Source organism: Littorina saxatilis, linkage group LG13 (genome assembly GCF_037325665.1).
Source record: "Littorina saxatilis isolate snail1 linkage group LG13, US_GU_Lsax_2.0, whole genome shotgun sequence".
In the NCBI taxonomy this organism is placed as follows: domain Eukaryota; kingdom Metazoa; phylum Mollusca; class Gastropoda; order Littorinimorpha; family Littorinidae; genus Littorina; species Littorina saxatilis.
This window is the reverse complement of record NC_090257.1, coordinates 9,898,996-9,924,868: the sequence shown is the minus strand read 5'-3', so window position 1 is coordinate 9,924,868 and position 25,873 is coordinate 9,898,996. Positions and strand designations below refer to the sequence as shown.

General features: G+C 40.7%; 1 protein-coding gene across 6 annotated transcripts in view; it reads left to right on the top strand.

The window, feature by feature from the left end:
- Positions 1-25,873, top strand: part of LOC138983551 (serine/threonine-protein phosphatase 2A regulatory subunit B'' subunit beta-like) — a 70,519-nt gene that overhangs the window by 42,523 nt on the left and 2,123 nt on the right. For 2 of the 6 annotated variants that reach the window (XM_070356822.1, XM_070356818.1), the window contains 11 exons: positions 5,194-5,296; positions 7,530-7,604; positions 8,102-8,188; positions 9,299-9,455; positions 9,775-9,823; positions 10,805-10,891; positions 12,227-12,371; positions 13,230-13,379; positions 13,970-14,073; positions 15,559-15,582; positions 21,583-25,873. The exon at positions 21,583-25,873 is cut by the window's right edge and continues 2,123 nt beyond it. In XM_070356822.1, coding sequence (XP_070212923.1) covers positions 5,194-5,296; positions 7,530-7,604; positions 8,102-8,188; positions 9,299-9,455; positions 9,775-9,823; positions 10,805-10,891; positions 12,227-12,371; positions 13,230-13,379; positions 13,970-14,073; positions 15,559-15,582; positions 21,583-21,739 — 1,138 coding nt within the window. In that variant the 3' untranslated portion in view covers positions 21,740-25,873. Of the gene's footprint in view, positions 1-5,193; positions 5,297-7,529; positions 7,605-8,101; positions 8,189-9,298; positions 9,456-9,774; positions 9,824-10,804; positions 10,892-12,226; positions 12,372-13,229; positions 13,380-13,969; positions 14,074-15,558; positions 15,583-18,417; positions 18,449-21,582 lie in introns of those variants that run through there. The other 4 variants (XR_011461195.1, XM_070356820.1, XM_070356819.1 and 1 more) reach the window with 4 other exon arrangements.

The window sequence follows — 25,873 nt, the reverse complement described above, 5'->3', positions numbered from 1 at the left end:
CTCTCAGATATGACAGGGGAACCACCTCTCATGGCAAAAACTGGGTCATTGACCCCTGGGAAGAAGGTCGTGTCTTTTAACAAGGCCACCCAGCTATCACAATGCCTTTGATCATTGCCGAGCAGCTTTTTGTAGCTAATACTCATGCGCGTCAACTTCTTGCAAGAAGAAAAGGTCGAAGAAAAGATGGCGTCAATGTTCCAACACTTGCCAATGGTCATGCTGTCAATCCTCACCATTCCACACTCTTCAGCACACTGCGAGAGGATTTTCTCGGTGGTCCGCAAGAACAAGACAGATTTTAGAGGCAGCATGGCAAAAGACACTCTCGAAGCACTTGTTGTCGCCAAGTTGAGACCCGGTGAAGCTCTGGATAGAGTTTACACCAACAAGGAGCTCAAAGACATGAAGAGTGCCTATTACAGGTCCCTTCAGGCCAGCTCCAAATGAATGCAGTGACACCACCAAACCTTGTACAAAATGTAAATATTGTAAGTTTGAATTTCATTTTTTCAGTGACATTTACAGTGACAATGTTCAAGTTTGGCAAGATGATTTGAAGGCAATGTTAGGGTAAAATGACACCAGATTGCACCAATTGTGTCCTTTTGGCCAAAAAAAATTTCCGGGGGTGCATGCCCCCGGACCCCCCTAGCCAGCTCGCTTGCGCTTCGCGCAACCTCGACTTTTGCGCAAAGCGCAAAATCGACTTCTTTTAATCTTCAACTTTGTCCCTGAAGCTTCGCTTGGAGGGTAGGCAGACCTGCCCCAGAAGCGCTCATTCTCCCTCTGCAGAGAAAGCAGCCAGGCAGTGTGTTTTGGCGTGGGTTGAAACAATCAATATGAGGCTTATATCGCGCGTATTCTGTGGGTACAGTTCTAAGCGCAGGGATTTTTTAATTTAAAAAAAAAAATTTATGCAATTTATATCGCGCACATATTTAAGGCGCAGGGATTTATTTATGCCGTGTGAGATGGAATTTTTTTACACAATACATCACGCATTCACATCGGCCAGCAGATCGCAGCCATTTCGGCGCATATCCTACTTTTCACGGCCTATTATTCCAAGTCACACGGGTATTTTGGTGGACATTTTTATCTATGCCTATACAATTTTGCCAGGAAAGACCCTTTTGTCAATCGTGGGATCTTTAACTTGCACACCCGAATGTAGTGAACAACGAAGGGACCTCGGTTTTTCGTCTCATCCGAAAGACTAGCACTTGAACCCACCACCAAGGTTAGGAAAGGGGGGAGAAAATTGCTAACGTCCTGACCCAGGGTCGAACTCGCAACCTCTCGCTTCCGAGCGCAAGTGCATTACCACTCGGCCACCCATTCGCTCGGGTTGAAGGTGAAGGATGGTGTTATTGTATGAGAAAGCCTGAACAGATCTCTGGTGCAGCATGGCACCTCTAATAATGATAATGATGAGAAAAAAAACCGAAGATGTCACTGTATAAATGTACTATGTAAACTTTAGACTAAGTCTCCTGCTTCTGTGGGCTTTAAATCTCCTGTTAACTCATTGTCTCCCAGGTGCGGATATATCCGTACCCACTCATATGGCTCTATCTGACCAGGTACGGACATACCCACTCAGACTGTTAGCTTCAGTCGCTTCCTGTAACGTCGATCTAACACCTGTATTCCAGCGTGTTGATACACAGTTACTACAATTCTGAGTTACCTGCTGCAGCACAGCTGGTCTCGACTAAAAAAAACTTGGTCAACATAGGTGGGGTACTTCTTCTTCTTCTTCTTCAGCGTTCCAGAATTCTCTGGTTACGTGTGAGCTCGTTTGCCCATTTGGGTTCCCCACACTATACTCTGAGAGCATAGTCAGCTTCACTCCGCTTTCGTTGAGTAGGCATGCTGGGTATTTTCGTGTTTCCATAACCCACCGAACTCTGACATGGATTACAGGATCTTTTCCGTGCGCATTTGGTCTTGTGCTTGCGTGTACACACGAAGGGGGTTAAGTCACTAGCAGGTCTGCACATAAGTTGACCTGGGAGATCGGAAAAATCTCCACTCTTAACCCACCAGGCGGCAGCGACCGGGATTCGGACCCACGACCTCCCGATTAGGAGGCCGACGTCTTACCACCACGCCACTGCGCCCGTCGGTGGGGTACAAAGTGTTAAGTATACTAATCATGGTGTTCAGCTGTGTTGAGGTTGTCGCTGTCAGACTTCAAGGAGACTGTGTTTGATAGTTGCCTCGTTTTCTTGACAGCTGCATCTGTCATGTTACTCTTTTCAGCCTCTCACTTGGCAAGGGAGATAATCACTCCTTTTGATCTTGACTGGGAATGACAGAGTTATCTTGCATGGATCTGTGTTCCACAGTCTGTTCATTACAGTATTCATGGAACGTGTTTTGTACATTAAACAGATACATGTACAAACAAGACATTTTTGAAGAAATGTGAAAAATGAATGAAAAACAATTCAGAAACAGTCTAGAACAAAAAACACATCAAGTGCAACATAAGTGGACATACTTAAACATACCTGTCAAGCTCTTGTGGACTCTCACCATAAGATTTTGCTAACAAAACCATACGTTTGCACCAAAAAGCATAAGACAACGTGCAAAATTGCTGAAGTCGCTAGATTAATCACCACAAGAACTATAAATACATGCACACACACACACACAAACAAGAAATCAGCCTTATTTCACACATAATAAGAAAAACACACTTTTCTCAATACTGAACTGCACTGTTTTATGTAATTTTGAAATGCAAAGCATGTTTAAATGTAAATTGTACCGAGAATCACCTAAATTGTACAAAGACAGTACACTTCCAACCAGACACACATTAAGTGATTTACACCCCTCACAAAATGTTTACCAGAATGCACAAAAACTCCACATGATAGTAAAGGCACAAGACAAGTGTGTTTTAACAACATTCATTCATGAGCACAGGGATTCAATCATGAATGGAAACCCCCACCATGTACCACAATGTGCAAAAGAGAACATTTTATCCAACCAGAACATGTAAAACACACAAGTTACAAGCCAGAAACTCATGTGTGTCTCAACAATCAAGGACAAATACCAAATCAACAAAAATATGACATGTAAATGCTTTAGTTTAAGGTCGCGCATGTTTTTAATAACAAGTCGTATATGATCGGTTGTGACAGACATTCAGTGCCAACTTTCGCTCTTTACCTCTTCGAAAATGCATCATAACGCCCTTATCTTTATTTATATGGCTTCACACTTGGTGCAATGTGAGAAAATACTGTGTAGATACTAGAACAACAACAATATTACATGTAAATGCTTTAGTTTGAGGTCGCGCGTGTTCTAAAAACAAGTCCAACATGATCGGATGTGACAGGAATCTGGCTACTTTCACTTTCGATCGCAAAAGAAGTGTGGCCGTCACCAACTCCCTTGCAGACCAAACTATACGGGCCGGCAGTCGACAGGAGTTGGAGAAAACGACAACATTTATCACCAGTGCTGGACTGATTGTGTAACCTCTGCGAACGCCAAGAAGAAGAAGAAGAAGACTTTCGATCGCTAGCTCTTCGAAAATGCATCACAACTCCCTTAGTTTCATTTTTATGGCTTAAAACTTCGTACAACGTGAGAAAATACCTTGAAGATACCGAGAACAACAACAATAGTACATGTAACTGCTTTAATTTGAGGTCGCGTGTGGTCAAGTGTGGTCGCACAGTACTCAGTCAGATCGCAGTGACGGTGTGCACATGCGCGTTGCCTTGTACTTCCGCCGGATCAGTTACCGCGAGATTATTTAGCTGTTACTTTGCTCTCGGACGAACCTTTGCGATCTTTTTACATTTAGTCAAGTTTTGACTAAATGTTTTAACGTAGAGGGGGGAATCGAGACGAGGGTTGTGGTGTGTGTGTGTGTGTGTCTGTCTGTGTGTGTGTGTAGAGCGATTCAGACCAAACTACTTGACCGATCTTTATGAAATTTGACATGAGAGTTCCTGGGAATGATATCCCCGGACGTTTTTTTCTTTTTTTCGATAAATACCTTTGTTGACGTCATATCCGGCTTTTTGTAAAGGTTGAGGCGGCACTGTCACACCCTCATTTTTCAATCAAATTGATTGAAATTTTGGCCCAGCAATCTTCGACGAAGGCCGGACTTCGGTATTGCATTTCAGCTTGGTGGCTTAAAAATTAATTAATGACTTTGGTCATTAAAAATCTGAAAATTGTAAAAAAAAAATAAAATTTTTTTTTTAAACGATCCAAATTTACGTTTATCTTATTCTTCATCATTTTCTGATTCCAAAAAATATAAATATGTTATATTCGGATTAAAAACAAGCTCTGAAAAATAAAAATATAAAAATTATTATTAAAATAAAATTTCCGAAATCGATTTAAAAACAATTTCATCTTATTCCTTGTGGGTTCCTGATTCCAAAAACATATAGATGTGATATGTTTGGATTAAAAACACGCTCAGAAAGTTAAAAAGAATAGAGATGAAGAAAAGCGTGCTATCCTTCTCAGCGCAACTACTACCCCGCTCTTCTTGTCAATTTCACTGCCTGTGCATCGAGCGGTGGACTGACGATGCTATGAGTATACGCTCTTGCTGTAAAAATGCAGTGAGTTCAGTTTCATTCTGTGAGTTCGACAGCTTGACTAAATGTTGTAATTTCGCCTTACGCGACTTGTTTTTATTTGACCAAATTGTTCGCAAAAACCGTAAGATCTTCGGCATACGCCGTAAGACTTGAAAAACATCAAAATTCCGTAAGAATTACACGAAAAACGTAAGACTTGACAGGTATGCATAAAAGAACCAAACAAACAAAGAAGGATAAAATAAATAAAAATGTAATCATCCATGCATTATTCTTGTCATGATTAAAATTGAATAAAGTTTTGTTTAAACCAAATAAAAAAAACAATACCCTCAACCCTGGTAAAGGAGGGAGAAAAGGGTGTATCAGTGAAATATTAATTAACAGAGCAGTGAGAATAAACTTCACCAACAATTTGAATCTTTGTTTGGGTCTTTTTTTGCGTATCTAAACCTCAGCCAAGTTTTCTTCTTCAATCCAAGAAAAGACATCTTGTGACATAGATTGATATTCATTAGGACTTGTTTTTTTTCAGGAGGGTATGTAAGTGTTCTGTTGAAATGTTTTCTACATTGATGCTGTCTTATTTCAGGATGTTCTCAACAAGCCACGACGATGCCTCAAGATTCGTGCGCTTTCTTGCCAGACCGGGACGCATGCATCTGGAATTTGAAGATCTGGTTCCACTGGTACAGGTGGGTGGAGATTGTGTCCTGTGTCACACAGCACAAGCGTGGTTTGTCGCAGCTAATAATGTAGCACCTGACGGAAGCGACTCACATTGTATTAAGCCAGGAAAAACTCGTAACCCTCCGACACCCAGAACTTGTTTCGATCCTGAAAACAAATTAAATATGAAAAGTGAGAAGACTCAATTTTGCTGATTTTACAACGAAAGTTACGAGAGGGACACAACAGCTTGCATGATTTCCTTCCAATAAAAGCAACATGCGTCTGTGTAAATAAAACTGTTAATATTTATTAAAAAAAAAAAAAATTAAATGTTAAGAGTTACACCCTACCGATCCTATTTTTTGACTTCGTCATTGGAAACAGTATTATTATATATTTTTTTCTTATTCTATTTGATTATATTGTATCATACATAATGTTATTAAAATTTTGTGTGTGTGCCTTATTCTTTCCAAATGGGTTTCATACATATAAAATCATTGAGACAAATGTGCAAAAGAAGGGTTTTTTCCTCATAAAGCGCCTTTCATAGCAATCTTCCCTCGAGTTCTGCGAGAGGAAAGAGTAGGCAGCAGTGAACTTGTTTGCTGGTTTTTGTGTCATATATCTTACCACTGTCAGACATGGGACTGGTCCGAATTTTATCGGAATTCCGATATTTTCCTTAGCTCACAGACCATTCTTGAGATCGATGCAAATTCGTTGAGAAAAAAAAGGGGGGGGGGTGGTGGTGGTATGAACCGTTCAGCTGAAGCTGTCTGCGTCTGAAGTCAGTGCATTCGCACCCCAGCACTCGCGTGAACCCATAGCAGTATCGCCTAGGCCTAATTATTCACCGATGGCGGTTTGCGGGTTGTTTTGATTGGCTGCCGATCTCCAAACGCCGAAGGTGAAAAAGGTAGCATCATGGCGTCTGGATTCCGTATTGTTTTGTCGGCTGTGGAAGCTCTTACGATCGACGACCAAAGTGTGAAAAACAAATGGAAAGCCAACTGGCTGTCAGAAGAAGTGACTGTCATTATCAACAAGAAAGAAAGGCGCCAGCTCATTGGCGACAGTATTGCCAAGATATCTATTCCCGGTCAGGCGGTGTGCCTGTGGTGCGACAACGGCCACTGCGCGGTGAAATACGGACTTGGTGAAAAAAATGTGTTGGTTCTGAAAGTTTTCAATTCAGTTTTGTGTGTGTGTGTGATTGTTATAAATTACACTTTTGTTTAAAATGCTAAAACATGTTATTCTTGTGGTTTGTATAGCTTTTTAAAAAGGCATGATCTAATTTTTTGCTATCAGGAGAGGCCCCAAAATGGCCTTTATAATTCTAACATTCATTTTCCGTCAGGGGGGCTGAACCCCCTACCGGGGCGTTGCCCCTGGACCCCACCCCGGCTTCCTTTCCTACCTTTTGAACATTTGCTGGTCTCATGTCTGAACTGTAAAGGCGATCAATACAGTGGAACTCTCTTTTTAAGACCTTCAAAAATCTCAGAAAATCAGGTCTTCTTCTTCTTCTTCTTCTTCTTCTTCTTCTTCTTCTTCTTCTTCTGCGTTCGTGGGCTGAAACTCCCACGTACACTCGTGTTTTTTGCACGAGTGGAATTTTACGTGTATGACCGTTTTTTACCCCGCCATTTAGGCAGCCATACGCCGTTTTCGGAGGAAGCATGCTGGGTATTTTTGTGTTTCTATAACCCACCGAACTCTGACATGGATTACAGGATCTTTTTTGTGCGCACTTGGTCTTGTGCTTGCGTGTACACACGGGGGTGTTCGGACACCGAGGAGAGTCTGCACACAAAGTTGACTCTGAGAAATAAATCTCTCTCCGAACGTGGGGACGAACTCACGCTGACAGCGGCCAACTGGATACAAATCCAGCGCGCTACCGACTGAGCTTCATCCCCGCCCAAATCAGGTCTTGAAGTGGAGGGAGTCTTAAAATGGGGGTAAAATGACAAAGTTTAAGAACAGAACACTGAAAAATCTAGGTCTTAAAAGGGAGGTTCCACTGTATCACTTACAACTGAAAAGTGTATCCAGCCTAGCGACCATTTAGAAAATCTTCACGCGTCTAGCGGTGTCACGCGGTGCGCTGAAACAGAGAGTCTGCTATCTCTTCCTCCCCTCTCCCAACCCAGCTTCGAAATGGTCCATAGACTATAATTATCAGGTCTTTCATATATCCGTGCTTTCCACGCTGACATAAAAATGTTGATATAAAATGTGTGTGTGCAGGATGTTGTGGACTGTCACCCAGGGCTGACCTTCCTGCAAGACGCGCCAGAATTCCATTCCAGATACGTACACACCGTGAGTACTTCAACCATGTTGTTGTAGCGGGCCGAATTTCCATGAGGGTAAACTCACAGAGTAAACTGATACCTTATCCTTATAGCGGGCCAAGTTTCTCATGTTAGACTGGCTTCAATTCAGTAAGGATGTCAAGGATTTCTTTTTTTTGGCAGATTTTCCAAAATGGCCGTACCATTTGGGCAAGTTTTGTTAGTTTAAGATTGTCCTTGAGGTCACTCTTCCCCTAGCTACCGTGATACAAGTTTGGCAGATCTGCCGAAAAGTAGTTTTTGACAATTTGAGAGCATTTTTGGCCGTTAGCCAATGCAAAATGACGTCTCTGCTTGATACGTTTTCATTATGCAAATGATATGGTCCGCTGACCATTTGTTATCAGATAGATTATGTAAACTTTTTAATTTTGAACCTGTTGATATTATATACAGCCGTCATTTGTGAACCGTTCAGGTCCCAGACTCCCTAGATTAATTAATTCAATTTTCATTGTGTTGCAGGTTGTGTCTAGAATATTTTTCTGTGTGAACCGGTCGTGGTCAGGTCGTATCACAGTCAACGAAATCAGGAAAAGCAACTTCTTACAAGTGAGTCATAGGGAGAGGTAGTAATTGCTTAGCGCTATTAGATTTTTGCGTGGGGAAACCTTATTTTGGGAATTCTTTTACAAGGGGTTAACTCCTGTTCATGTTTGGAAAGAGACAAATTTAACTAACTTTGTGATTTGTCATGCGTATGTGCCCGTGTTATTGTATGCCCACAAGTACAGTTGACACCCCCCCCTCAAACACCCCCTTTTAAGACCTAAGAAAATATGAGAAAATCAGGTCTTAAAAAGGAGGGAGTCTTATATCGGGGGTACATTTTACAGGGGTTGTGAATAAAACGTCAGAGAAAACAGGGTCTTAAAAGGGCATGGGTGCAACTCTGCCGGCTACACGCCGGCAGCCGGTTTTTGGTTTCATCGGCTGCCGATGTTTTTGTTCCAGGAGAGGTTTTTTTTGGCATTTTAGATACTAAAAAAGCTGGACCCCAACTTTTGCCGGTTTTTGGAATTTTCCAGGTTGCACCCATGAAAGGGAGGGAATCTTAAAATTGGGGTGTCTTCAAAGTTAAAAAGGAGGTTCCACTGTACCTGAAACACTTTTGATTGACAGAAAATGTTGTCGTTGTAGTGCGAGTTGTCTTGTTCTCCTTTGTATCTGTCTGTTTGTCTTTTTCTCCTTATAAGGCCAAAAAAAAAAATAGGTGTGGTTAAGGTAACATAGCCCCAAAAAATAGGGTAGGAAGGTAGGCAATCACTTTTTTCTTTTTTTTCTAATGTGTACAAATTAAACCTACTTGACAGGGAAATAAGTGTGGGACTCGAGCGCTTTCGCTTTCATTGCGTTTTCTGCACTCGGTTTTTTTTTTTGGTTTTTTGTTGTTGTTTTTTTACAAATGTAATAAAAAGTTATAGGGTCGGCCCCTAACAATAGGGTAGGTCGGGTTACCGTAACCACACCTATTTTTTTTTTAGGCCTAATCAGGCATGTCCGTCTTTTTCACGTTGTCTATTTTGACTATTTTTCTGACTGTCTGCATTGCCTTCCTTCATGAATTATCTCTCTCTGCTACTTGATGCAACAGAAGTTGCATGCACTTGTCTTGCGGATCAACATCTCTAAAAGTTGAGTGTGTTCTGATGTGTGTTTCAGACGGTGGCGTTGTTAGAAGACGAAGAAGACATCAACCAAGTGACAGAGTACTTTTCCTACGAGCATTTCTACGTGATATACTGCAAGTTCTGGGAGCTGGACAAAGACCACGACCTCTTCATCGACAAGGCTGACCTTGCCAGACACAACGACCATGGTAAAGCCCACCGCTAACACACATGAAGGCACATACTTTCACTTGTGTGTGTGTGTGTGTGTGTGTGTGTGTGTGTGTGTGTGTGTGTGTGTGTGTGACAAACTCACATACTTGCACACACACACAAACACAATTTCAATACCATCTGTGTTAGCCTTCTGCGTTTTCATGGTCTCTTCATTAAAACAAATGATTGAAAAGAAGGTATGTGTGCGCATATGTGTGAGCATTTATGTGTTTGTGAAGAGTATGAATATTGCACATAGTTTTACAACTTAAAGAACAAACCTGATGGTGTTTTTTAAAAAATTCTTTTCAGCATTGAATTCAAGAATCATCGACAGGATATTCTCTGGTGCTGTAACAAGGTATGTTCCTGTTCACGTACTCTCCACACTTTGCCATTTCACTGATATTTGAATCAGTACATGTTTTGTTTTTCTTTGTCTCTTTGTATAATCTAATTCAAGGGTTTATACCTAAGAAGAAAGTTATAGCAAAAGATTATGCATTACAAATAATGCTACCTCGCAGGAGGACTTATCTTCACTTTGCAAAAGCAAGCACTTTAAAAGCTTAATCAATTGTGACCCTCCACCACGAAATGAGTCGCATGTCACCTCGCGCGGTTCTGCGCTAGGCTTATAAGTCCGGGGAGTGTCTGGTAACAGTGTGTGGGTCACCTTAGTCACAGGCTTATAACTCAAACAGTTTTCGCTCTTTTCTAAAATGGGTTTCACCACTGGATAGAGCATAACAATCTCTTTATGAAAATGTAAACATATGAAAATCATGTAAAGGTGACATGCGACTCATTCCGTGGTGGAGGGTTACAAATGTAAAATGGGCAAAGAAAGAGCATTTTGGTGAGGATTGTTTGGGTTAATTACCTCCTCTGAGTTACTTCCCTTGTTTGTGTATGTGGTGCGGTAACTAGGCTGCCGTGTCATAGATGGCGTGGCCATCTTCTCGACTTCTTTTTGTTTCCAAACCGGAGAAAAGCAGCGCCCTGAAGCACATTCACTGACTTTGATTGAATTAATGACCATACTTGGGGTGTTATGTTCAATAAATCATGCCATGTGCTTCTACATTATTGTACAGTGGATTCCCCACATGTTTCAGATTCGTCAAATTCGCCACAAACTCCTCCTTAAGGGTCAGATGAATAATATTCCTTTATGCTGTTGCTCGTGAGAGTGTACGATGTGTAACATAGACATTAAAGCTGTTTTATATTTATTGGTTGATACGTTTGCTTATTTTTTTTCTCGTGAATATTTTTCTTCTTCTTCATCATTGCAAAACTGCTGTATTGCTTAAACTGTTTATTTTCTTTTTTTCTTCAGAGGGAAAGATTTTCAGGAGGGTCGAATGTCATACAAAGAGTTTGTGTGGTTCTTGATAGCAGAAGAAGACAAGAAACATCCCACAAGGTATGTAAGGAAATCGTCATCATCATCATCATCATCGTCATCATCATCATCATCATCATCATCAGTATAACTTTACTAACATTAAAAACATGGCTTATGTGTTCACAGGCAGACTGATGAAAGGTGCAATTTTTTGCTGATTATCATCGGTCACTTCACCTGTTGTCTTGGCGACTTTGCTCGATTCATGAACATTTGTGTTTTTGTGTGTGCTAAGTTGGTTATTCAGTGATTAAGGCTTCAAGCCAGAAGCCTGATGTGGTTCTCTAAGTATCAGTAGGGGCCTGTTCATTTTTGACTCACATGCGAAGCAAAAGTGAGTCTATGTACTCACCCGAGTCGTCCGTCCGTCCGGAAAACTTCAACGTTGGATATTTCTTGGACACTATTCAGTCTATCAGTACCAAATTTGGCAAGATGGTGTATGATGACAATGCCCCAAAAAACATACATAGCATCTTGACCTTGCTTCAAGGTCAAGGTCGCAGGGGCCATAAATGTTGCCTAAAAAACAGCTATTTTTCACGTTTTTCCCATTTTCTCTGAAGTTTTTGAGATTCAATACCTCACCTATATATGATATATAGGGCAAAGTAAGCCCCATCTTTTGATACCAGTTTGGTTTACCTTGCTTCAAGGTCAAGGTCACAGGAGCTCTTCAAAGTTGGATTGTATACATATTTTGAAGTGAAGATAACTGTTTCAAACTTAAAAATTATGTGGGGCACATGTTATGCTTTCATCATGAGACACATTTGGTCACATATGATCAAGGTCAAGGTCACTTTGACCCTTATGAAATGTGACCAAAATAAGGTAGTGAACCACTAAAAGTGACCATATCTCATGGTAGAAAGAGCCAATAAGCACCATTGTACTTCCTATGTCTTGAATTAACAGCTTTGTGTTGCATGACCTTGGATGACTTGTCAAGGTCACATGTATTTTGGTAGGAAAAATGTGTAAAGCAGTTCTCAGTGTATGATGTCATTGCTAGGTTTAGTTATTTGACCTTGATCCTGAAGGTCAAGGTCATGTCAAGGTCAAGCATGTGAGTCGTATGGGCTTTGCCCTTCTTGTTAGGTTTTCAATTTCTTTTCGTTCTTCTTCATTTTTCTGTATTTCTGTTAGTCTGTCTGTATTTTTTTCTTTCTTTCTTTCTTTATTTTCTTTTGTTCCTAGAAGAAATGTTCTATTCAGAATAATTATAATTCAGTTCACATGGATAGCTGTCCAGTTATCATTTATGTTAACTTTTAACAAGAATGAACTTCACTCTTTTGGTAGTATCCTCCATCTCGCTTACTTTATGTGTACGCTGATTGTGTGTTGCAGTATAGAGTACTGGTTTCGCTGTATGGATCTGGATGGAGACGGTGTGATATCCATGTACGAGATGGAGTATTTCTACGAAGAACAGATGCAGAAAATGGAGGCGCTGGGCATCGAGAAACTGCCTTTCGAGGATTGTCTGTGTCAGGTTAGAAATTTACGATGTTCAGAAATAACTGTCAGGTTTGTATGGGTTGTGAAAGAGTGAATGCCCTTGGATTTGACTGAGTCAAGCTATCCATACATACACCTGTCCATGTATTTCAAACACAAGGGGGCCCGGGTAGCTCAGGTGGTAGAGCACTGGACTTGTGATCGAAAGGTCGCGGGTTCGAATCCGGGCCGGGACGGACACGGGTCAACTTTATGTGCAGACCCAGAGACGGTATCCATCTCCCATCCCCGTGTCACCACAAGGGCCCGTTAAAGATCTTGGTCATTCTACCATAAGTGCAGATGGCTGATACCACCTAAACACGCATACATCAAAAGCCGTGAGGGCGTAAAAACTTGAATCGTATAAACCAATTCATGTCCAATATAGGCAATTAAGACCTGACGGACAATAAGCCCCTTATAATTTACTTTCAAACACACACTCTGGATAGTGACTGAAATTTGATTTTTCCAGTCACTAGTGAGGGGTGTGTTTGAAACACGACTGGACAGGAGCAAGAGTGGATAGCTTGACTCAATAAAAGCAAGGGTATTCACTCTTTCACAACTCATACCTATTTTGACAGTTCTTTCCAGATTGTGTCTATTGACAACTGGGTCACCTTGGGACATTAGCCGGACATGTACCTGAACGTTGTAGGATTTTCTCAGATTTGTGTAGGTCTTTGAGTGAGGGGTTCCACTGTGGTCACTTGTGAAGAGCCTATTCCCATATGTGGACGCATTCGAGAAATTGAGCTGTGTTTGCCACTCATCTATCGTACCGACCGACGGGAGACAAATTGGAGACGGGTGTAACATTTTGTGAATGATGGGATTGTGTGTGCAGATGTTTGACCTGGTGCGACCGAGGGTGGAGGAGCGGATAACTCTGGCGGACCTGAAGAACTGCCGCATGGCCAACATCTTCTTCGACACGTTCTTCAACCTGGACAAGTTCCTGGAGCACGAGCAGCGGGATCCCTTCGCAAACGCCAGGGTACGTCTTGTCGGGCAGCCTCGCCCTGGCTACTGCAGCTTTTCTTATTCTACATCTATCGTCTCTTTTTCCCTTGGTGTTGTTCTCGGCCTCAGAGGATAAAAGGTCGGGTGTACTCTGTGCTGCAACACACAACTTGCATGTAGCTGCAAGAGGTCTAAAATGTTCAAATTGCTAACTCTTTTTCTTCTTCTGCAATCATGGGCTGAAACTCCCACGTACACTTGTGGTTTTTTTGTGTTTTTGCACAAGTGTTTAACGTGTATGATCGTTTTTACCCCACTATTTAGGCAGCCATATGCCGAATTTGGAGGATGCTTGCTTGGTATTGTCGTGTGTTTGTAATGCACGGAACTCTGACATGGATTACAGAATCTTTTCCATGCGCACTTGTTCTTGCGCTTGTGTGTACACACTAGCAGGTCTGCACATAAGTTGACCTGGGAGATCGGAAAAATCTCCACCCTTAACCCACCAGGCGCGGCAGGGATTTGAACAGTCAACCTTCCGCATGGGAGGTGGGCGTGTTATTCACTAGGCCTTGGCGCCCGTTGTGTTTCTAACTCTTAATTATGCTTGTGATTTTCCAGGATTTGGACGCGTCAGGCAACGAGATCTCGGACTGGGATCGCTACGCGGCCGAGGAGTATGACATTCTGGTGGCGGAGGAAGGCATGAACGATCAGGACGAGATGTGAGTGCCACACACCGTAAAACTGACTCCTTCCATTTCATCCGCTTCATCTATGTATCGCTTTATTTTCTTCAGGTTGTACAGTGTGTCCTACAGTGAAACCTTTTCTTTTCATTGGGCTTTGTGTTATATATCTATAAAAAAAATTTAAAAATCCGAACACAAAGAGACTGCCAACGTTCCAAAATTCAGAATAAAAAAACAAGAAAGGTAGGTTGTTGGAACGTTTGTTATTGACAAAACAATACATTCACAAATATATCGACCCAACAGTCTTTTAAGTGCACACACAAACAATGAGTAACGAGAACTTGGCTTGATCCAATGTTTCGCCCGCTTGTTGGGAAAATCTTAAAATATAAATATTGATTCATTCGCTTGGGACTTTCCCAACAAGCGGCCGAAACATTCGATCAAGCCAAGTTCTCGTTACTCATTGTTTGTCTGTGCACTGTAAAGACCGTTGGGTCGATATATTTGTGAATGTATTGTTTTGTCAATAACAAATGTTCCAACAAACTACCTTTCTTGTTTTTTGATTCTGTCATATATCTATGTTTTACAAGCAGTTTTGATTTTCACCCTTTTAGAGCAGTTCTTTGAGGGGATATATATCTGCTAGATTTGCCTTATTTGGTTTTCTTAGAATTCTTTTCTGCAGAATTGTGAGTGTTGAGCGACATCCTTTGTGCCCCTTCCCTTCTTTAGGCTTTTTTTTTTCCTTGTGAAAAATATTACTGTCAATTTTGTTTTTTACCTGCAAAAACCCTCCAAAACTCTCCATAACCTTTTTCTTTTTTCTTCCGTTCCTTCCGGATTAGGAAAAATATTCAGTGCATTGCTTTGGGAAATACATAATTATGTCAAGCTTTCTTGTTTTTTTTCTGACAGTATTTTCAAATAGTGGTATCTTTACGGTTTGCTAGGTTGGTGTTAAATTAGAGAGATTATTTTTAAGTTTTGCGCTTCAGCCCCATGCCCTTATTTAAAGAAAAGGACAGAAAAAGGGGGCTAAAATGATGCTAAGTAAACAAAATAAATAAATAACAAACAGGCATTTATCACTTCATATCACATCACATCATATATCACGTCACATCATAATTATATCACGTCACATTGCATCACCTCTCTCTCTCTCTCTCTCTCTCTCTCTCTCTCTCTCTCTCTCTCTCTCTCTCTCTCTCTCTCTGTCTCTCTCTCTCTCTGTGTGTTTCTCTCTCTCTCTCTCTCTGTTGCTCTCTCTCTCTCTCTCTCTCTCTCTGTTGCTCTCTCTCTCTCTTTCTTTCTCTCTCTCTCTCTCTCTCTCTCTGTCTCTCTCTCTCTCTGTCTCTCTCTCTCTCTCTCTCTCTCTCTCTCTCTCTCTCTCTCTCTCTCTCTCTCTCTCTCTCTCTCTCTCTCTCTCTCTCTCTCTCTCTCTCTGTCTCTCTCGTCTATTTCACACACATTCTCCTCTTCCTCACTGTCGTTCTTTGTGTGATGCAGCTATTCTCGGACTTTCACACGAAGGTATTTGCACTGCATGACGTCTCTTGTTTGTTATGTTCATCACAGTTCCTACCGTCTTTCATTTCTCTTGCTATCTTGGTGACGTTTTGGGTCCCCAGAGTTGTTTCCTCGTTAGGTCTAGCCTTCATCTGTCTTAACATAGATGGATGCCAGAAGTAACTCTGTGAGCATTTGAATGGGCTGTGCAAGAGTTGTCTTTAGAACTCTGGTCTGCACGTTTTCGAAATAAGGAGACTGTGTCTGCCATGTGTCTTTCGAAAACCTGCAGATTGGACTCACTGTGATTTTTTTCTATTCACTGTGATGCCATAATTTAACACATCCAGTGAGCTATAATATATAGCGCAGTTTGCCTCGCCTTCAAGGAACACAATCTTCCATCGCGCTTAAAAGCCCTGACAGGGTTATCTGGGAGCACCGTTTTCTTTTCAGATTTCACTAAAAATGTGTAGAGGAGCAGGGTTTAAAGTCTCCGTCCAACCTACTTTCCCCTCTGCCTCTCTTTTCTCCACAATACCACCCTCCCCCCCCTCCAAAAACCAAACTCCAACTTCTCTTTCTCACCACCAAAACATGCACACACAGCTTGCATGCATGTACAGTTGTGATAACTGTCCAGTGATGTTTGACTGTCACTTTTAGTTATCCTCCGCATTCCTGAGTTTTCCTGCAAACATCTTAATTCATAGGCCTTTTTTTTTTCATTTGTTGCCACAACGATAGTTTGGTAGTAGGTTTTTATTTTTCAGTCCTCTTCTAGATCCTTGTTTTTGACCTTTCACTTTTTTTTCTTTTTTTTGTGTGAATGTTTTAATTTTGCCTGCATTTGATATTCTTCACAAAAGACACAGTATATAATTTGAATTGTATTTTGCAACTTGTGTCTTGAGTTTTTGTAGTATACTGTAGTTGGCCTTTTGAGCACAGAAATGATATGTTTCTGTCATTTTATTCATTTATTGGCTACAGCTCAAGTTAGTCAAACATGTATCACGCTCAGAGTTTCTAGAATGCTTTTGTAAGTTCAGGTACTTGGTAAAAGCGTATTCATGACTATGTACATAAGCATATAGATGAAACAGACGGTAAAAGGTAAAGGTATACCCATAACCATACTTGTAGGGGAGCGAGATATTAGAGATCTCAATTTGTCTAGGGCCAGCTTTATGAGAGCGGTGCCCATCTCCTCCCTTGCTGTCCTTGCCTTCCCCGGCCTAAAATATTTTTAGAGGGGTGTAGAAACTTTTTCTTGTATAGAGAGGACGCATTCATCACGGCTAGATGGATAGGTTTGTGTTAGCAAAGCTGGGTGTTTCTTTTGAGATTGTTCGTGGAAATCTCTCTTGAGGTGCTCCTGCACGAGAAAACATGGCGGCTGCACAGTTCAGGCATGGGAATGGTCCGCAGATCCGATAATTTCAGCGGTTTTCGCGAGTAGTTTCAGCGGGGGAAAAAAATTTCAGCGGGGAAAAAAAATTGTTTATGAGGTTTTTATTCTAAAATGGTCGGGTGTCTTCAAATGGCACAAGCTGCAATCCGGAACTGACGGTTGACTTCAGCTTTTGTGGTCTTGGCTGTCCCACTTGATATGAAACAGATGTTCGCGCAACATCTGCTGGATGTGGCTTACTTGTCCGAGGCAAAGACGCATCTCTTGTGTTAAATTGGAAAGAAAAATGTATGTCTTCGGTATCGAACATTGTTTGACGCGGCCAGGATTATGACGAAAAAGGTGTGGTTAACCAGTGGAAATGGGAGTGGGTTTCCAAAGTGGTTAAAGTTGGCGACAAGCAAGAGCGGATCGGTGAACACATACGATTGAGAGTGAGAGCAGTCAGTGAATGTTAGCAAGAAAGTCATGGAAGTATGCACATTCCTTTGTTCAGAATTTTTAAAACTTAAAGTTGCAGCTAAAACACCTGCATATTTATGTAAAATTAAATGCTAAACTTTGTCCCAAATACCCCTCAGATTGCGTAGATTTTGAACTTTAAACATTTTTTTTCGGGGGGGGGGGGGGGGAGGGACCCCTATGTTGGATTTTGAGTTCCCCCCTTCCCCTGTTTTCAGCTGACTTTTCATTCAGCCATTCCCATGCCTGACAGTTGCCAGTCTTGTTGGCTGTTAACTGACTCTAGCTTTCTGTGTCAATGTATTCAATTCAATTCAATCATTCAATGAGGCTTATATCGCGCATATTCCGTGGGTACAGTTCTAGGCGCTCTGCAGTGATGCCGTGTGAGATGAAATTTTATACGGCCAGTAGATTGCAGCCATGTCGGCGCATATTTACCTTTCACGGCCTTATTCCAAGTCACACGGGTATGGTAGACAATTATTAACTGTGCCTAAGCAATTTTGCCAGGAAAGACCCTTTTGTCAATCGTGGGATCTTTAACGTGCACACCCAATGTAGTATACACGGGGGGTGGTTCGGACACCGAAGAGAGTCTGCACACAAAGTTGACTCTGTGAAATAAATTTCCGCCGAACCTGGGATCGAACTCGCGCTGACAGCGGCCAACTGAATACAAATCCAGCGCGCTACCAACTGAGCTATATCCCCAATTCAATACAACTGTATAATCTAAATGTATAACATTCATAAATTTCCTTTTTTTAAACTGATATAAAGACGAGCCACAGGCCGACAACAGACCTGCTCTTATATACTTAGTTCATCTTTACTCATCTCTGCCAAACAGGCGTCAGAAATCCATTTGTGGAGGGGGGTGGGGGGGGTTAAGTCTTTACTTTTGGTTTCTTTTGTCTTATTTACCTTCCTTCCGTAGTAATCCATTTCAACTTACTAAATAGGCTACATTTCTTTCCCAGCACTGATGTTAGCTAGGACTGAGCAAGGAATTAGCTGATGAAACAGTGGTGAGAGAAGTGAGTACATGTAGTCAACATTGGTTTGGAGTGCTGTCAGTTGTGTTTCTTCGCTGGTGAAGCTTGTGCTAAGTTGTGAGTGCAGGAACACTGAGTTGATTATCAAACACATGTTACTCTTATTCAAGTTATTGCGTGTTAAAACACAGGTTTTGTTACTGAGTGAACTGTTGCAGCACCTTCCAATTACCATTAATTATACATGTTTTTAATTCAATTAAGCATTTTTTTGTAACTAATCCCGCAGTTTTCTCTGGTTTTGCTGTTTTTAAATCATAGTCTGGAATGATAGAAGAACCACATAGCATCATTGTATGTTCCTTCTGCATCTTTTTCAATGTTTCATTCAATGTTAAGAGCAGTATAAGATGTAGATTTGCTACAGGTTAAAGTCATGCTAGAGGCTTTGCATTGTTGCAAGGTAAGCTGGTACGCTAATTGGCATAACTGCAGATTCTCAGTTGTTGTGTTTGGAAATGTTGCAACACTTGTAGCATTGAAAATTCAGAATACATGGGACAATATACATTCACTTCATTTGTAGATCTATACTGTGGTACCTGGAATTCGAGCCCCCTCCGATGAGAGGATACCGCCCTTAAAAGGGGAGGGATTGAGATATTGGTTGTGTACGCAGAGAAATGTATTGCTTGATGAATATGCAAAAGGGCTGGTCTGTAACCTGGGTGTTTTAATAATAATAATAATAATAATAACGGGCATTTATAAAGCGCCTTATCAGAAGTTCAAAGCGCGTGACAACAATACATGTATACAAAATTCATACAATCACTGTCAGATTCAAACAACACATCATGCACATCTCACATCCCCAGACTCTATACTAAGGAACTATCCGTAATGTTGTTGGAACAAGTGAGTTTTCAAATTGGACTTAAAAGATGAAAAGGATGGAGAGTGACGTAATTGAAAGGGGAGTGAATTCCATAACTGAGGTCCATAATACGAAAACGTGCGGAAGCCATGAGCCTTGCGTTTAAAGCGACCTTGACGGAGAAGTCGAGCATCATCAGAAGAACGAAGGGTGCGAGAGGGAGTGTAGAGGGAGACCAGTTCAGAAAGATAGGCAGGTGCCGATTCAGAGATGATATTAATCATTGTTTTCAACTTAAAGGACACACTTTTTTGGAAAGAGTGGACACATTGTTCTTACTAACATGTTCTACTGGTTTTGTTTGAAAAATCTTCAGTGACTGATTTCGTGCCTAACATTTCTAATTCTGTTACTTGTTCTTTGGTTAATACACTCTGTTCTTTGGTTAATACACTCTGTTCTTTGGTTAATACACTCCTTGATTCATATGTCTCCAGGCACACTTTGTTCTTGTTGACAGACTGATAGTTATACACTGTACTACGCACACTGTGTTTTTTTGTTCTGCTGCACCTTGACCTTTATACTCTTAAGAATACTTGTAAATAAAAACTCTGTCTTCAAATGATAATTAACAGTATTATACTTAAAATAGCATAAATATAATTATATGTGTACCTAAACAATGTTTTATGCAGTTAGGTACACTTTTTGGTACACCCGGATGAATTCAATTTTCATGCTCCAATTTCTTTTGTCCTTTCTCCCAACAAAATTGTGTATTATTATTATTTTCATTTTTGAGTCACTTGAGAAAAAGTGACTCTATGTAATCGGTCAGTGTTAGTCTGTCCGGCCGGCCGGCCGGCCGGCCGTAGACACCACCTTAACGTTGGACTTTTCTCGGAAACTATCAAAGCGATCCGGCTCATATTTTGTTTAGTCGTGACCTCCAATGACCTCTACACTTTAACGATGGTTTCGTTGACCTTTGACCTTTTTCAAGGTCACAGGTCAGCGTCAAAGGAAAAATTACACATTTTATATCTTTGACAAAGTTCATCGGATGTGATTGAAACTTTGTAGGATTATTCTTTACATCAAAGTATTTACATCTGTAGCCTTTTACGAACGTTATCAGAAAAACAAGGGAGATAACTAGCCTTTTCTGTTCGGCAACACACAACTTAACGTTGGGCTTTTCTCGGAAACTATAAAAGTGACCGGGCTCAAATTTTATGTGAACGTGACTCCCAGTGACCTCTACACTTTGACGTCTGCTTTGGTGACCTTTGACCTTTTTCAAGGTCACAGGTATGTCTTGAAGGAAAAAAATTGAAATATCATATCTCTGAAACTATTCATCGGATTTGATTCAAACTTTATAGGATTATTCTTTACATCAAATTATTTACATCTGTATTGTGTTGTGAATAGCAATTTCTTCCTGTCCATCTGATGCCTCATATAATATTCAGAACTGCGAAAGTGACTCGATCGAGCGTTTGCTCTTCTTGTTTTCATTTGATTGGCAAAAGGGGTTTGGCTTGTTTCTGTGCCTTTATGTATGCAAGTGTCCTGACTAATTGCACTGGCAACTGCTACCAATTGACTGAAGGTTTACTTTCCTCTTCTGTTTGTACAATTGATCAATTTAGTGCTTAGATACATGTAACTTGTTATCAGTTCTGAATTAGCTTCCTCTCAGCTGAGCACACCCTAAAAAGTCTGCTTTGTACTTTAGGTGTACTGTTAATAATGGATTGCTTTTCAATTGATTTATGTAATCAGTGCTTTGGTGTATTATATATATGGTATTGTGAAATGCGTGTAATTTACATGGCTAGTTTGCTTGATATATATTTTTAAGAACTATATTTTGAATGTTTTTTTATTTTGTATTATTCTTTATTAGTATCCTGAACTTGAATTGGTCTGTACAATTGGTCCTTTCTTTCTTTCTTTCTTTCTTTCCCTCCCCTACTTTTAAGATCAAAAATATCATAGTAAAGTTCAGTCAGGACTCATTGCTCTCTCATCGTAAAAAGGCAACCACATTATTGTCAAAAATTAAATGATGCGCCATTCAGTGCCAGCATAGATTTTCCAGTAAAATGAAGGATGAGAAGAATCTTCTCAGATGGAAAGGAGAGGCACAGGCGTGCTCTTGGAGTGCGCTAACAGTTTTAGCGATTTGCCATTAGCCAATCAACTGTTTCACATCGGTCATGTGACACCAGTACTTACTGACCGTTATGATTATCGTGTTGCAGTCAATACGAGGACGACTTTGAGGGGGAAGACGATGACAGTGTGGAGGAGGAGATGGCGCGACTGGCCGAACCCCCGCAGCGAAAGGTCACCCCCCGCCTCCACCCGGCCACCAATGATGACATCTACGACTTCACCAACAACAGTCTTGGCTTTTGATGCGAATTTCACCACTGATATCTGACAGGGAATCTCATGGCTGATATCTGACAGGGAATCTCATGGCTGATATTTGACAGGGAATTTCACCACTGATATCTGACAGGGAATCTCATGGCTGATGTTTGACAGGGAATCTCATGGCTGATATTTGACAGGGAATTTCACCACTGATATCTGACAGGGAATCTCATGGCTGATATCTGACAGGGAATCTCATGGCTGATATTTGACAGGGAATCTCATGGCTGATATCTGACAGGGAATCTCATGGCTGATATTTGACAGGGAATTTCACCACTGATATCTGACAGGGAATCTCATGGCTGATATCTGACAGGGAATCTCATGGCTGATATCTGACAGGGAATCTCATGGCTGATATCTGACAGGGAATCTCATGGCTGATATTTGACAGGGAATTTCACCACTGATATCTGGCAGGGAATCTCATGGCTGATATCTGACAGGGAATCTCATGACTGATGTTTGACAGGGAATCTCACGGCTGATATCTGACAGGGAATCTCATGGCTGATATCTGACAGGGAATCTCATGGCTGATGTTTGACAGGGAATCTCATGGCTGATATCTGACAGGGAATCTCATGGCTGATATTTGACAGGGAATCTCATGACTGATATTTGACGGGAATTTCACGACTAATATTTGACGGGAAATTCCAGACTGATCCTGCAAAAAAGGACGTCGCTGACTTTCGTTGGAACCAAGTGAATTTATTTCCTGGCTGTGACTGTGACTCCGGGTCGACAGTACTGTCCTGTGCACTCTTGTTCTATCCACTTGTCTATGTGTACATGTTCCACATAATACTGAATTTTACCCAAGACTCGCCACCCATGGCACAGGACCTCATGAAACCTGTTGGCAGCGTCCATTGGTGAATTCTGTATCATGCACAATTCCGTATGGAAAAAGAAGACATGTCACAGTGTTAATGTATTCAGCTACAGATGTCAGCTGTAATTGGTGCAGAAAACTATAACTGGAACAGTATTTTCCGAAAGTCCTCAGTTGATGATGGAAAGTCATTGTTTTCTAAACTGATTGACGGTATTTATGCGTATTTTTATTTTGTTCTGGTCATTGGAAAAGGTTGGAATCTTAACTTGATGAAGCCAAAAGTGCCCATGTTAATGCAAGGCGAGGTTTGTGTCCTTTGCTTTGTTGGCTTCTAGGTCAATAGTGTTGTTTTTTTGTGTTCGTTCATGGGGTGAAACTCCCACGGCTTTTACGTGTATGACCGTTTTTACCCCGCCATTTAGGCAGCCATACGCCGCTTTCGGAGGAAGCATGCTGGGTATTTTTGTGTTTCTATAACCCACCGAACTCTGACATGGATTACAGGATCTTTTTCGTGCGCACTTGGTCTTGTGCTTGCGTGTACACACGGGGGTGTTCAGACACCGAGGAGAGTCTGCACACAAAGTTGACTCTGAGAAATAAATCTCTCGCCGAACGTGGGGACGAACTCACGCTGACAGCGGCCAACTGGATACAAATCCAGCGCGCTACCGACTGAGCTACATCCCCGCCCTGTGTCAATAGTGTTTCAAGCCTGTAGTTTTACCAGGTGAAAGAAGGTACTCATCCACTACTTGCCAGGTGCAGTTTACATCTGTGAGAGAACGTACTTCACATTGTAAAGGTGTGAGATTGTAAAGCTGTGCCAAGAGATTCTAAAGGTGTGACATGAGATTGTGAATAATAATGTGTAATAATGAGGATATTTATATGGCGCAAATCCTGATACAGTTCTAAGTGCCTCAACAACAAAAAAACATTAATAAATTATTCTGTACACAATTCAAAATCAAATAATACACATTGAAAGAAACTAATACAATTTACAAAGTTTTAAATGCACATTAATGAATTTTAAAATACAAAGTACACAAGTAAAAAATAGTTATTGTACATGGATAGCTCAGCCACTATCACTATAAATGTGTGAGATTGTAAAGGTGTGACATGAGATTGTAAATGTGTGACATGAGATTGTAAATGTGTGAGATTGTAAAGGTGTGACATGAGATTGTAAATGTGTGACATGAGATTGTAAATGTGTGAGATTGTAAAGGCATGACTTGAGATTGTAAAGGTGTGACAAGAGATTGTTAAGGTGTGAGATTGTACAGGTATGACATTAGATTGTTAAGGTGTGAGATTGTACAGGTATGACATTAGATTGTAAATGTGTGAGATTTTACAGGTATGACATGAGATTGTAAATGTGTGAGATTGTACAGGTATGACATGAGATTGTTAAGGTGTGACAAGAGATTGTAAATAAGAGATTTGGTGTTTACTGTGTTTTTTTCTAATTAAAGAGATTGTAAATGTGTGAGATTGTACAGGTATGACATGAGATTGTAAATGTGTGAGATTTTACAGGTATGACATGAGATTGTAAATGTGTGAGATTGTAAAGGCATGACTTGAGATTGTAAAGGTGTTTATTCTGTACACAATTCAAAATCAAATAATACACATTGAAAGAAACTAATACAATTTACAAAGTTTTAAATGCACATTAATGAATTTTAAAATACAAAGTACACAAGTAAAAAATAGTTATTGTACATGGATAGCTCAGCCACTATCACTATAAATGTGTGAGATTGTAAAGGTGTGACATGAGATTGTAAATGTGTGACATGAGATTGTAAATGTGTGAGATTGTAAAGGTGTGACATGAGATTGTAAATGTGTGACATGAGATTGTAAATGTGTGAGATTGTAAAGGCATGACTTGAGATTGTAAAGGTGTGACAAGAGATTGTTAAGGTGTGAGATTGTACAGGTATGACATTAGATTGTAAATGTGTGAGATTTTACAGGTATGACATGAGATTGTAAATGTGTGAACTTGTACAGGTATGACATGAGATTGTTAAGGTGTGACAAGAGATTGTAAATAAGAGATTTGGTGTTTACTGTGTTTTTTTCTAATTAAAGAGATTGTAAATGTGTGAGATTGTACAGGTATGACATGAGATTGTAAATGTGTGAGATTTTACAGGTATGACATGAGATTGTAAATGTGTGAGATTGTACAGGTATGACATGAGATTGTTAAGGTGTGAGATTGTAAAGGTGTGGCGTGAGATTTTAAAAGGGTGTAAGTAAGCTTGAACTGTCATGTTGTGTTCTTCTTGAACATGTGCATGCTTGCAGGTTATAAGTGAAGTGTGCGTGTGAGAGACACAGAGCGAAGGAGTTATAACTTATGAGCCAAAATAAAAACGGAAAACAATGACTTTCTGCCTGCAGGGATGCTGTCAGAGAATGGAAAAGACAGAGAGAGTAGGGAGGCTGGAATAATAACGCGGTAATTATCTTTGCCCTCTGACTTTGTAAGGGGGAATAACCACTGCCCTCTGTGCTATTCTCCTATTTCGAAACTTCTGAGCAAAGCTTATTATATAGACTTAATGGAAGAAAAACAGGTCAGTACTTGATGCCGATCTGATGGCTAAATATCTGTCGGGCTACGCTCGAACTTTGGGTTAAAGTAGAGACCAGGAGATTGAGATATCCAGAGCATCAGATTAAGTGGAAAAATAAGGCACATGCAAGAGAAAACTGTGTGTATATGGCTGATATTTTTGCTAGGGCAACTGTGGTAAATCTGATGGAAACCATGAGAGGTTTGTAACTGCTAAAACCTAACTTGTTTATATTCATCCAATGAGCGTGTTTTTTTTTGTCTCTTCATAGATAAGACTAAGTTGTTAATATTTTTTCTAGGGCAACTGTGGTAAATCCGATGGAAAGCATGAGAGGTTTGTAACTGGTAAAACCTAACTTGTTTATATTCATCCAATGAGCGTGTTTTTGTGTGTTTTTTCATAGATAAGACTAAGTTGTTTCGCTTTGCATGCAAGACCAAAAGGTTTTACAAGCAACGAGGAACAGCTCACTTATTTCGTGAAATCAATGACGGAGAGAGAGAGCCGTGGACTTAAATGCAGGTATTTACATGATGTTGATGTTTTATGCTCTCACGGTGAAACCGATGGGGGCATGATCCCGGGTGTTACCCCGACTTCAGTTGAGATACACAAGTGTATGCGTGTTAAGGTGGTATCAGCCAACTGCACTTAGGGCAG